We start from the raw sequence: 11776 nt of genomic DNA, 5'->3' as shown, positions 1-11776 counted from the left end.
ACACTTCAGGGAAATGTGGAGCATCGTTATTCTGTACCGTGAGGGCCGGGATAATGCCTTCGTTTTTCTTTCGATTTTCTCTGGGTCTTTCACTTCTGTATCTTCCTCATCATCCAAGGAGCTGTCACTTGAGCTGCAAAATGAATTTTAACACCTCGTTACTCTACATTTGATGGCTCGCTACTTCTACAAATGAGCGTGGTACCTAGAAACCAAATAATCACAGTCGTTGTCACTTATAGTCAGTAGAAACGAGACTGGGGAGTTCCAGAACAGTCCTTGGAAATGACATCCAAATAAGATTCAGTAGACGTACGCAGATCTGGGTTTATCAACTACAGCGCCCAGAATGGTGGAAACTGTAGTCCAAAAATATAAATTTGCACACCTCTGAGTGTCGGGGGACAAATATTTGCTAAGTGAATATGCTTTTCAGGTTAAAAAAACCCTAAAAATACAGTCCCTGACATCTCCAGATAGGGTTAAGAAACAATTCCTAGCTGAAAAGATGAGACGGTGCTACCAGGCACTATAAAAAATTCTGAGCTGATCAGAAATATTCTAGGGAGGCTTCCATATGAAAGATAGCTATTGTTTGTCTCATGAACAGATCAAACAATGGAGGGTGTGGCTACATTGTGGGTCACTTGGGAATGGTCAGGCTTGATTAGAACAATCTAATCAAGCCTGACCATTCACAGAGAAGTGGCTCCTGCCAATTTTGTGGCTTAATCAGCAAGCCGCTTTAGGTTATTGGCAAATTAATCACTTTCCCTGCTCAACAGAGGGAAAGCAAAGTGGAATTAATTTTTTTTTACTGTATATAGAGTATTGCTGATACTTGGCATCCATTATAGTAAATATATATCTTTTCTTTGTGTTCCCTTAAAGGGCCAATTGAGAAACTGTCTGCAGTTGAAGCCACGGCTGTGGATCCGACGGTGAGGAGTTTCTCAACCCTCAACCGAATCTTTAAGATGAGGTAAACAAAATATTATTTTAATAAATGATGTCTGTGTAATCAGCCTCTGAATCTTGTAACACTACACTCGTGTAGGTAGTTAACAATGCTGACAGCTGAACAACTTGGAAAAACAATACAGGGCTTATACCCGCTTATTTAGCAAATAACTAGACTTTGCACGAAATCGCAGCTCTTGGCTTGCAGAACCCAGGATCTGGGAACAATGAAAAAGAATCATATTTTCTACCCCTTTCTGGAGCTCAGGGCGCCATTTAGGATGACAAGCGTTTGTTTGTGTATTGTACACAAAATCGTGTTAAAAACCGCTTCTGAAGCAAGCAAAGTCAGGTGCCAAAAATCTGCCTAAATCTGCTAGTTGGAAAGGCAGCAGGAAGAGTGGTAGCTTTGCTACTAATTGGGTGGGATAAACAAACAAACAAACAAATAAAAACAAGGGGGCCGGCTCAGCCCAGCTTCCCAGGTTGTAGAGTTTCAGATCCCAGGAATATTCTATGTCTTCTCCCATCATGCCTTCTACTCTGCAATATGTATGCTGTCTGTCTGTCTGTCGATGGGTCGGTGGGTTGGTCGGTCCATCCATCCATCCATCCATCCATCCATCCATCCATCCATCCATCCATCCATCCATCCATCCATCTATTCATTCATTCATTCATTCATTTATTCATTCATTCATTCATTCATTCTCTATCTATCTCTCTATCTCTCTATCTACCTACCTACCTACCCAACTACCTACCTACCTACCTACCATCCATTTATCTATCCATCTATCCATCTATCCATCTATCCATCTATCCATCCATCCATCCATCCATCCATCCATCATCCATCCATCTATCTATCTAGCTGTCTATCCATCCATCCATCCATCCATCCATCCCTCTATCCATCCATCCATCCATCCATCCATCCATCCATCCATCCATCCATCCATCCATCCATCCATCCATCCATCCATCCATCCATCCATCCATCCATCCATCCATCCATCCATCCATCCATCCATCCATCCCAATAAAAGGAAGCTCCTTCCCCTTGTTTTGATTTTTATATCTCAAAGGGTACCTTTGCTCGTCATCCCAGGCTGACTCAGGCTTTTGAGAAGTTGTCTCTCTGAGGTCCATATAGACAGTGGGTGGCTCTGAAGCCCACTGCAGTTCTACCGGGGTCAGGCTTCGGTGGTTTCCCAGGGGCGTCAGGATGGGAACACCTCTGAGAATATAAATCTCTATGTCAGCAGGTTATCTGCCTTTGTAGAATACGGCACAAAGATCATGATTTTGTCACCAGAGTTATTTGTATGATACTTCCATGGTATTTGTTTTATGCACTAGCAAAGAAGGCACACCCAATGCTGTTTCGTACAGAAAAGGCATGACAGCACTGGAAATGTAAACCACTTTCACTATGTAGCCAATATTACTTGCAATAAGCAAGGAATACAAGTGAACACTAGAACCTTAAGAAGGATGAGAAGCAATACAAACTCTCAGTACCATTACGAAACATGTATTTCTTTTCTTTTTAAATTTTTTTTACAAAAAGGAAAGTAACAAATAACAAAGCTAAATTAAAATACAAACTCAACAGTAACTGCACACAATACACATATCAATTTGTATCCCCTTTCACCCCATTCCTCTCCAAAAATACATTGATTCTTCTGCTGGCCTATAGCCTTTCTCCTTTGAAAAGACATATTCCAATTACAAATTCCATACATCTTTGAAATCGTTAGACTTTACTATTCCTCCTCTCTTTTTTTTTTCATTTCATATGTTCACTTCTTGTTAATTGCTAACCTCCATATTTCTTTCTACTAATCTTTAAGATGAATTTGTTGCTTTACCAGTTCTTTGCAAATATTAATCTTGACACTGCAACCATTATAGTTAGTTTAGGTATCCTAAAAATTAGCAAGCTGCAGTTAAGGTCCTGCAGTGCAAGGACAAGGAGAAGAAGGATGACACAGAAGGTCTCAGATGATCACAAACCAAAGGTTCCCAAGGCAACAGACACAGGGGCTCAGCACTGGATCAAAGACACAGCTCGTGTCAGAGCTATGAAGGCTGAGTTCCAAGACAGTGACACAGCACTGAAGCATTCAGGAGCGAGGAAAATAATGAAAGGCAGATGCAGATCCCACTGCAGGACAGCTTTTAGGAAAGGGATTAGACAGCATCATCATACACAAGATGATCTCCTGAGGTTTCTGTACTGAATCAGCTGCAACAGCTTTATAGGGTATGGAATGCTCCTGATGGCTTTGATCAGTGGCTACCAACTTTGGACCCCCAGATGTTCTTGGGTGACAACTCTCGGAAACCCCGGCCAACACAGCCAGGGGTGAAGGCTTTTGGGAGGAGCGGTCCAAGAACATCAGAGTTCTTAACCCTAACCCTAGAATCATCTAGGAGGGGATGCCTCCTCTATGGGACTGCACCTTCCTAATACAACAAAAAAACTGTGAATCCGCACAAGGGTCTTCTATTTCCTAGACAACGTTATTCAGAGTTTGGAAAAGTTAAATTTTTGTATGAGAACCCCCCAAATTCCTTAGGGAAAGACTGGAGTAATGAGGGAGCAGCAGGTTTTTTCTCTCTCTCTCCTTGAAGTAACATTCCACAGCTCTGGACTTGATCGTAAGCATCAGCACCAAGGTGCACATCAAGGTGAGGTTTACATGGAGACAAAATCTGAAGGTGACTTACTTCCCGTCCCCTTGGCACTGGCTAAATTCAGGGAGCTTAGCAAGACATCTCTTCTGCTGTGACAAAAATGCCCTGGATTGTTGAAGGGAGAACTCTTCCAGCTTTTTCATAAGACTTGCATGTGACACAGCCCTCCAGGTTTCTAAAGGTGCAAAAGAGGAGAAAACCATTTGCTGACGAAAGAGGTCTAGTTCCAAAAGATGAGCAGAGCGAGTTTGCTGTCATGTAACTTTCCTGAAAGGGACACCTTCCAGGTCAATGGGGCTACCACCTCAATCCAGCCAAACTCATATTGGCAAAAGATGATGGGAGCTGCCCCCCAATACCTGTGAAAGGGAGCAGATTCAGAAAGGCGTCTGGAAGGAATCTGATGTTCATACATTCAAATGTCCAGTGAGAAAGTACCCGTTGACTTGGGACATTTATATGCCTGTTTAACCTATTCTGAATCAGAGTTTCTTTCAAGCATTCTTTCTGAAATCCATGTTGGGTCCTCTCTTGCAAATCAATGTACAGTTGTGCCCCGCTGGACGATTACACCGCTCAATGATGAACTTGCCTTACGTTGACGTTTTTGCAATCGCTTTTGTGATCACAAAATGATGTTTTAAACGGGGTTTTTTCGCTGTGCAATGATCAGTTCCCTGCTTCGGGAACCTATTTTCGCTTTACAACGATCAGCAAACAGGGTTTCAAAATGGCCGCTGGCTGAAGAAAATCGCCCCCTGCTGTTTTCTAGGACGGATTCCTTGCTTGTGAAGGATCTTCGCTGGATGAGCAGGTATTCAGCCCACTGGAACGCATTGAATGGTTTTCAATGCGTTTCAATGGTTTTTTTTTTATTTTTGACGTTTTCGCTCTACAGCGATTTCGCTGGAACAAATTAACATTGTCAAGCGAGGCACCACTGTACAGTTGTTATAGCTCTAGGAAATCAAAATTAGACTTCTTTTCTTACCCTGGTTGACTGAAGGAAAAGCTGCTTCTAGATCCCAACTTGTATCACCACTCTGCTTCTCCAGATCCTGTAGAACCTTATCCAAATCCCATCTTTCAATATCCTGAAAAGAGAACACTTTTGTGGTTGAACAGGCATGACTTCACAGCTTAAGAGCATGAGATCCTGGCTAGATGAGATCAAAGAACTAATCAGTCCAGGATTCCACTGCTGCACAGAGAAACCCAGGTGGACAAAGATTCATTTCCCCAGCAACAGCCGACCAGGTCTCTGTAACGCAAGCCAGGTTAGTCTTGTTCATCCAGGATCAAGAGAAAAAGGTTTAAAAAAAAAAGAAAAAAAATTAAATATCGATTAACTGTATTTGTTTCCTTTCCACGTTGCCCAAGAGTAAAAGCTCAGTTCACTTCAGATAACAAATTTCTGCTAGATTCAAATAGCTCAACTCTCTCTTTTTTATTACATTATTTTTAAACACAAGGTGGACAATTTCTATTATCGTCACAGAGAGATCTGGTTTATAAAATCATTGAAACGATATCTATCCATCCCTCTCTCTCAAACTTAATCTCACGTTCATCTTTTAAAAATTAAGAGCTGTAAAACCGATCCATCGGAATTGATCCAGCATATCCGTGCAGTACTCTGGAGTATTTTCCAAAGGTTGATCTGGAAAGGATACAAACCTTATCTCCTTTTTTATATATATAAACGGCTGTCTTACCATAGCACTCTTCTGTGGGTATAACTTGTATATGTTAGAAGGAGAATGGCTAAAGGCTTGTCTATCCAAACTAGATTACTTCAAAAGTTTTCATTTATGTTCTCAGTTATCTGATACCACGAGATATACAGAAAAACACAACACGACCAACACAGCGACTGGAATACTGACTCAGCATGGATTTTTCCCCCTGTCAGAGCCATGGGTCTGTCTCCTAAAATGACAGTTTGAGGGCAGTCCAAACAAGCATTTATAACATTATTCCAAAAAAACACCTTAAGCTGCCAATTGCCAATGAATAGCATTGCTGCTGGTTACAAAAAAACATATAAACTCAGTCCTTTCATTCTGATCCAAAGCAGTGTCAATGATGAAAGCTAATGCGCTTCCCATTGTGATAATCTCCTTTGTCGGTTGTGCATGTCTCCCCTTATTTCCTGGCCGATAAACCTCAAAGAAGTGGGGAGGGGGGTGAGGAAATCCTGATTAGCCCTGGTTCTAACGAGGCAGGCTTTGCTCTTGGCATTCGGCGGACACTCAGATTGAATTTGTAACATAAGGCTAGAGAGCTGACTGTGGCCGGGCAACATTTTACGGGTTGAAGCAAGCCACGTCCCCAGAGAGAGAGTGTGTGAGAGAGATGAAAAGGACAGCACAAAAGAAGCTGCATTTGGTACCAGAAACGAGGTTGTTTTCTCAAAGGAGCGGAACGAATGTGCTTAAATTACATGACTGCTTTAGCTGTTATCTAGAGGGAGGACGGCAGTGGGTTTCCTCTGCCCGTTGTTCTTTTGAAGATGCTGAAATACGTCAGGCGGGTACCACTACTATTCCTGAGGTCTGAGACAGGCCATCCTCACATCTGGAGCTGGGGAAAAGTCCGATTGGACTACAGTTCCCAGAATCCCCCCACAGCCAACATAGCAACTGGAAGGGAAGGCTTGGGAAGTTACAACCCAAAACCAGAACTTTTCTAAGTTTGATCAATTTGGAGCTGGCCTTTGCACCGTTCCCACTGGCCATGGAATTGCCTTTGTTTTCTTCAGTCTGGGCTAGTCTATTTACAGTAGGACCCTCCCATCCCCATAATCAGTATCCACTGATTCACTTATCCACTGGCTAAAAATATTTTGGAAAAACCCTGCTAGAAATACCTATTTATATGTACAGTGGTGCCTCGCATAACGAGCGCCCTGTTTAATGACGAATCCGCATAGCGGTGCGGATTTTGCAATCGCATTGCAATGTTTTTAATGGGTAAACATTGCACTGCGATGATCAGTAAGCGTTTCGCTTACCGATCTTCGCATTGCGATTTTTCCCCAACAGCTGATCGGCGGTTCCAAAATGGCTGCCAGAGGAAAAAAATGGCTGCCTGCAGCGTTTTTGCGCAGTTTCCTCGCTTACCGAGGCGGCGAAAATGGCGGCCGTATGGAGGAGAAAGAGAAGAAGGGAATCCACCGGCATACCTTGAAGGCTACGAGCATCAACTCTTGGGGGTGTTCTGCTGGGATAGTTCCCAGTTCACTTCCTCTCTCCGTTCTCCTTTTGGCATTGTTGTTACAGTTTTTGGGTTTGGGATGAGCTGAGCCTTCTGGAGGAGGTCCCACGGTCGCCTTGGAGAGGATTCTTGTTTCTATCAGTTGCCGTCTTTCTTCCACACTCATGCTTAGTACTGAAAAAGGTGACATTTCCACAGAGGGTGACATATCTGGGGATAAAAGACTACCGTTGTCTTTCAAAACATCCTGTTCTCCTGCAGGAACTGCCGATATCCCTCCTCCAGGCTTCTTCTCGGTTATGGGAGATATAGCTCGCTGGCTTGACCTTTCTGTAGTCGGAAGATCAAAGCCATCTTGGCCTACAACCACAGAAGGGGCCTTGTTATCTGGACCTTCTTGATCTTCATTCCAGATCTCTCTCGAGTGTCTCATGAATGCAAATGTCTTCTAAAAGCACAGAGGGGAAAAACAGTCACATTTCACTAAGAATACTGAGTATTTGGAGAGCAAGCATTCAAAACAAATTTGCTCGCTTGTTTGTTATCGTTGTTTACCACCCCAGTGTTATGCACTGTTCTGGGCGGTTGACAAACTAAAATCTGACAACTTTTCAAACAAATAGCAAGATGCTACGGCATGGTCCATAAAATAGTAAAAGGGTGAAATGGCAGGGCAATGCCCTCAAACACCTCTCTAACGAGATCTGTCTTTAGTAAACAAAAAAGAATGGGTCCCTATTGATTTTGAACATGGAGGTGCATTATAATTGTATATCAGGGTTTCACCAATGATGAGTATTAGAAACAGTGAAGCTGGCAAATCTTTGGGTCCAAGTCAAGTCCAAGTCTTTGGTACCAAGTCCCAAGTCTGAGTCCCTATTAAAAACAAGCTTCCCCCCCCCCCCAGAAAAAAGGAATGAGGTGGGTGGATTCTGAGTCATGATTTGAGTCTGAGTCATTGGAAAAAAAAAGTGAGTCAAGTCTGAGTCGAGTTGCTGGTGTGACTTAAGTTCAACTTGACAGCAAGTCCCACAACTCAAGTCCCCATTCCTGATGATAAACCAAGAAGATGACTGTTGGTCCAGGGATGGTTTAGATATTGCAAAGAGCTGGGGGAGGGATATTCCGCAGAAGCGGAGGATAGCTCTCTATATTCTGTACAAACCCATCAAGGGCTATAAAAATAGTCTTCGCTCTTTTCCAGGAATGGACTGTCAACATAGTGTTCCTTCTCTTGTCCATTTCATCTGGTGGTAACTACTGTGTAGATTTGCAGTGGTACCTCGCAAGACGACAACCCTGCTAAACGATAAATCCGCATAACGATGACTTTTTGTGATCACTATAGAGATTCGCAAAACAGTCATTCCTATGGGGGATTTTCGCTTGACGAAGATTTGATCCGTGCTTCGCGAACCGTTTGTTCGCAAGACGACAATTTTTATAGCTGATCGGTGGCTTTGCAAAATGGCTGCCCTGTGTTTTCCGGACCCATGCTTCACAGGACAGCCATTTTTACAGCTGATCGGAGCTCGCAAAATGGCTTCCCTATGGGCCATCTTCGCTGGATGACGAGGTATTTTCCCCATTGGTACATATTAAACGGGATTCATGACGACGATTTTGCTAAACAGCGATTTCAATGGGATGGATTATCGTCGTCATGCGGGGCACCACAGTACTCATGGGTTGGTTCTAATGAAGGTGTAACCATACTAAGTCAAAACCAAACCAAACCCTGTAGCATTGGGTGAAACCAATGACCTGCAAGTCTGATTCTTCTGGAGGACAGTCTTTCAGTTCTTCTGTCAAGTCAGGAATGAGGTTGGATTCATCTCGTTGGAAAATGAAAAGCTCCTGCTCCTCCTCTTCATCACCATCAGACTATCAAAGGGTTAAAACAAAAAGGGAAGTGGACAAAATTATTCCAAACCTTGGAAATGAACCTGACCATTCTATTTCTGTTTTGAGACCTCGTTGGTCATGATATGAAGCTGCAGATTTGAGCACACCAATTTATTATGATGAATATTATTTACTGAGTGTTAAAGAGGGAATCATGCAAGGAGTCTTCAACGGAGATTATAAACACCATCACGCTACTAAGTAAGATTAATACCGTCTCGGTTTCTGGAAACCCACAATGTCTAGCTTTGGTTTGAACTGCTGCCAACACCTGTCCTAAGCAAGATTTAAGGCTTCAGGTCTCACCAGTTAACCTCATGTCCTCCATTTGGTTGCGTATAAACAAGACATTTCAAGTGGAGAACACGCTTTATGGGAATATTTTGCAAATCTCTACATCAGTAAAACTCTACATGATGCCCTTTGGTGGAAGAGAGGTTACAACTCACAGAATCATAGAATAATTGAATTGGAAGGGGACCAGAGGGTCAGTGATTCCAACCCACTTTCTCAGTGCAGGAATCCTGGTTAAAATATACCTGGCAGATGGTTGTCTAATTTTCTTTCGAAGGCCTCCAGCGTTAGAGCCCTCGCCACCTCCCCCTGAGGTCACGGTTTCCATTGTCGTACCGCTCTAACAGTTAAGAAGTTTTTCCTGATATACAGCCTAAATCTGGTTTCCAGTAACTTGAGCTCATTGTTATGTGTCCTGCAGTTTGGGACGACTGAGGACAGATCCTGCCCCTCCTCTGTGTATACCTGACCACTTTTCAAGTATTTGAAAAATGCTATCCAATCTCCCCTCCTCTTTTTTTTTCTCAAGACTAAACATGCCCCCAGTCCCATTACTCCCAGTTGTGACTGTCCCTGGCTGAACTGGCTGCATCTGACTCTTGGTAGCTTGAACAGGAAGCCACCTTCTTGGAAGACATCACATGGTTAGTCTCTGATTCCCTGGCTCATAGAGGGTGTTTGACCAAAGATAGCTCCGGAAAGGGGATGGGTATACCTGTTGTTTAATTCTCTGGGTTGGTAGGAGATGTACTTCCAATTATAAGCACTGTTTAGGACTGAGAGAACAGACAGAGGGGAGGAACAAAACTCACCACTGATGTATCAGAGTCCAATGTGGGGATCTGGTCTTTTACTGCAGACAGGATTGTTCCCCATTGGAAAGGTGCTGTCAGAGGGTCAACGGGACCCTCTTTCTCCTTCGTTTGAGCCTCTGATGCCATTGGAAGCAGAGCTGTAGAATCTATCCAGTTGAGCTTCGGGACGTGACACTAAACAAAGGAGAGAGTAAAGACAGAGCAGGAATGTCCAGGTAGGTGATGGGGAGAAAATTTTAAACACACGTTACAAATATGGGAGCAGCCTCAGAGACGGGTTTATCTTGTGTCTCCGTCCAACATGCCTGCGCCGGCCACGGGATGGAGAGAAGGGCCTCCTCTGCAGATCTTATGGACCTGGAAGGGTCATAGGGGGAGATACATTCCTTCAGGTAGTGTGGACCCAAAGTGCAGCATCCTGTCTTAATTCCCACTGAAACCATAGTCTCATGGGCTGACCTTTAGACAACGGACTCGGTGCTTTCAGGCCATCCTAGCCTATGCCGCCCGGTTGCATTGATGGACCGGGAAGAACTTACATACAACGTCCTGAGTCACTCAGAGAAAGGTTGGGGTCGCCACGTGAGGCACACAGGGAGAGGTGGGGACCCCTTACCTCGAAGGAGCCCCATTGCTTCTGTGCCAGCATTTGTAAAAACAAAATCAAAGACCAATGGCTCTGTTTTAAGGTGAGCTTTTCAGGGCAAATCCACATGTAGGTCTGAGGAAGTGGGCTTTTGTGCATGTGTGTGTCTATAGATCTATATCTATACATACAATAAGTATATATAAACGTATATACACATGACTCTATATACAGATACATAGAAACACACAATTCATAGACATAATTTACATACTGAGCACACACACACACATACTATGTGTGTGTGCACACACTACATATGTTTACACATACATACATTGTATAATTTATATATAGTCTGTATACAAGACACTAGATAGATCAATAGAGTTCTATTATTTATATTTTATTTATTTAACTTATATGCTGCCCACACTACCCAAAGGTCTTTGGGCGGCTTACAACAATAAAAAAAAAACAATTAGAATATATACTCTTAAAAATTGCCACCAGGCAATACAATGAAAATATATACTTAAATACAATTAAAATATATACTTAAATAGAATTAAAATATATACTCTTTAAAAAAATTGGCATCTTTAAAACAGTGCATGAAAATAATTGGCTTTTCAACGATATAATTTTAATAAAGCTTTAATTACATCGAGCAGGAGAGACACACAGAGATCCGAAAGGGGCGGAGCCGGTCACCATGCCAACCGTGCATCATTTGGCCACGCCCTCCCCAGCGAGGTTCCGCGCCCTCCGTGTTGCCATGCCAACAGGACGCCAATGGCCTCTCGGCGCCTCCTCCGCGGAGGCCCCGCCCCCCAGTTCCAAGCGAAGGCCGGACAAGCCCCCACGACCACGCCCCTCCCCTCGGGGCCCCGCCCCTACCTCTCACCCCCTCCCCCGCGCCTCTCGTTTCCAAAGGGGTCTCCATTCATTGGTCCTTCGCCGGCTTCTTCTGCCCGCCCATCTCTGGAGGTCCTGGCAGGCTATAAATTCTAATTCGGCAGCTAATTTACCTCACTTCCTTCGGAGCGATTCGGAAAAATAAAATTAAACCATGAAGAATACGTGAAAGCATTTAAAAGAGTTAAAAAGGAGTGATATCAACCTCACGCCTCTACTGTAATTTTTTCTTCTTTTAAAATTTCTTCGCATCCTCCTCACCCTGCCGAGACCCTAGGAGAAGCTCATTGGCTTATTGCTCGAGAGGCGGGGTCAATTTGGGCTTGCTCATTGGCTGGCTGAGGAACGCGAGGAGGACGCCGTGCAAGGAGAAAAG

At 43.6% G+C, this 11776-nt stretch overlaps 1 protein-coding gene and 1 long non-coding RNA gene across 8 annotated transcripts in view; one reads left to right on the top strand and one right to left on the bottom strand.

Annotated features, from left to right (window-relative positions):
- Positions 1-11689, bottom strand: part of DNAAF8 (dynein axonemal assembly factor 8) — a 30613-nt gene extending 18924 nt beyond the window's left edge. For 2 of the 7 annotated variants that reach the window (XM_078381498.1, XM_020778163.3), the window contains exons 1-8: positions 11148-11332; positions 9894-10070; positions 8647-8766; positions 6851-7330; positions 4658-4760; positions 3700-3841; positions 2054-2200; positions 38-133 (exon numbers count right to left, since the gene is read on the bottom strand). In XM_078381498.1, coding sequence (XP_078237624.1) covers positions 38-133; positions 2054-2200; positions 3700-3841; positions 4658-4760; positions 6851-7330; positions 8647-8766; positions 9894-10022 — 1217 coding nt within the window. In that variant the 5' untranslated portion in view covers positions 10023-10070; positions 11148-11332. Of the gene's footprint in view, positions 1-37; positions 134-2053; positions 2201-3699; positions 3842-4657; positions 4761-6850; positions 7331-8646; positions 8767-9893; positions 10071-11147; positions 11334-11513 lie in introns of those variants that run through there. The other 5 variants (XM_072982963.2, XM_072982964.2, XM_072982962.2 and 2 more) reach the window with 4 other exon arrangements.
- On the top strand, positions 129-5020 carry LOC140702601 (uncharacterized). The gene is made up of 2 exons (XR_013539145.1): positions 129-982; positions 4722-5020. It is a non-coding gene; the product is annotated as an uncharacterized LOC140702601 (long non-coding RNA).
- Positions 11690-11776: the final 87 nt, after the last annotated feature.

Source organism: Pogona vitticeps, chromosome 13 (assembly GCF_051106095.1).
Source record: "Pogona vitticeps strain Pit_001003342236 chromosome 13, PviZW2.1, whole genome shotgun sequence".
Taxonomy (NCBI): Eukaryota; Metazoa; Chordata; class Lepidosauria; order Squamata; family Agamidae; genus Pogona; species Pogona vitticeps.
Note: the sequence above shows the minus strand (reverse complement) of the source record. Positions and strands in the feature narration are given on the sequence as shown.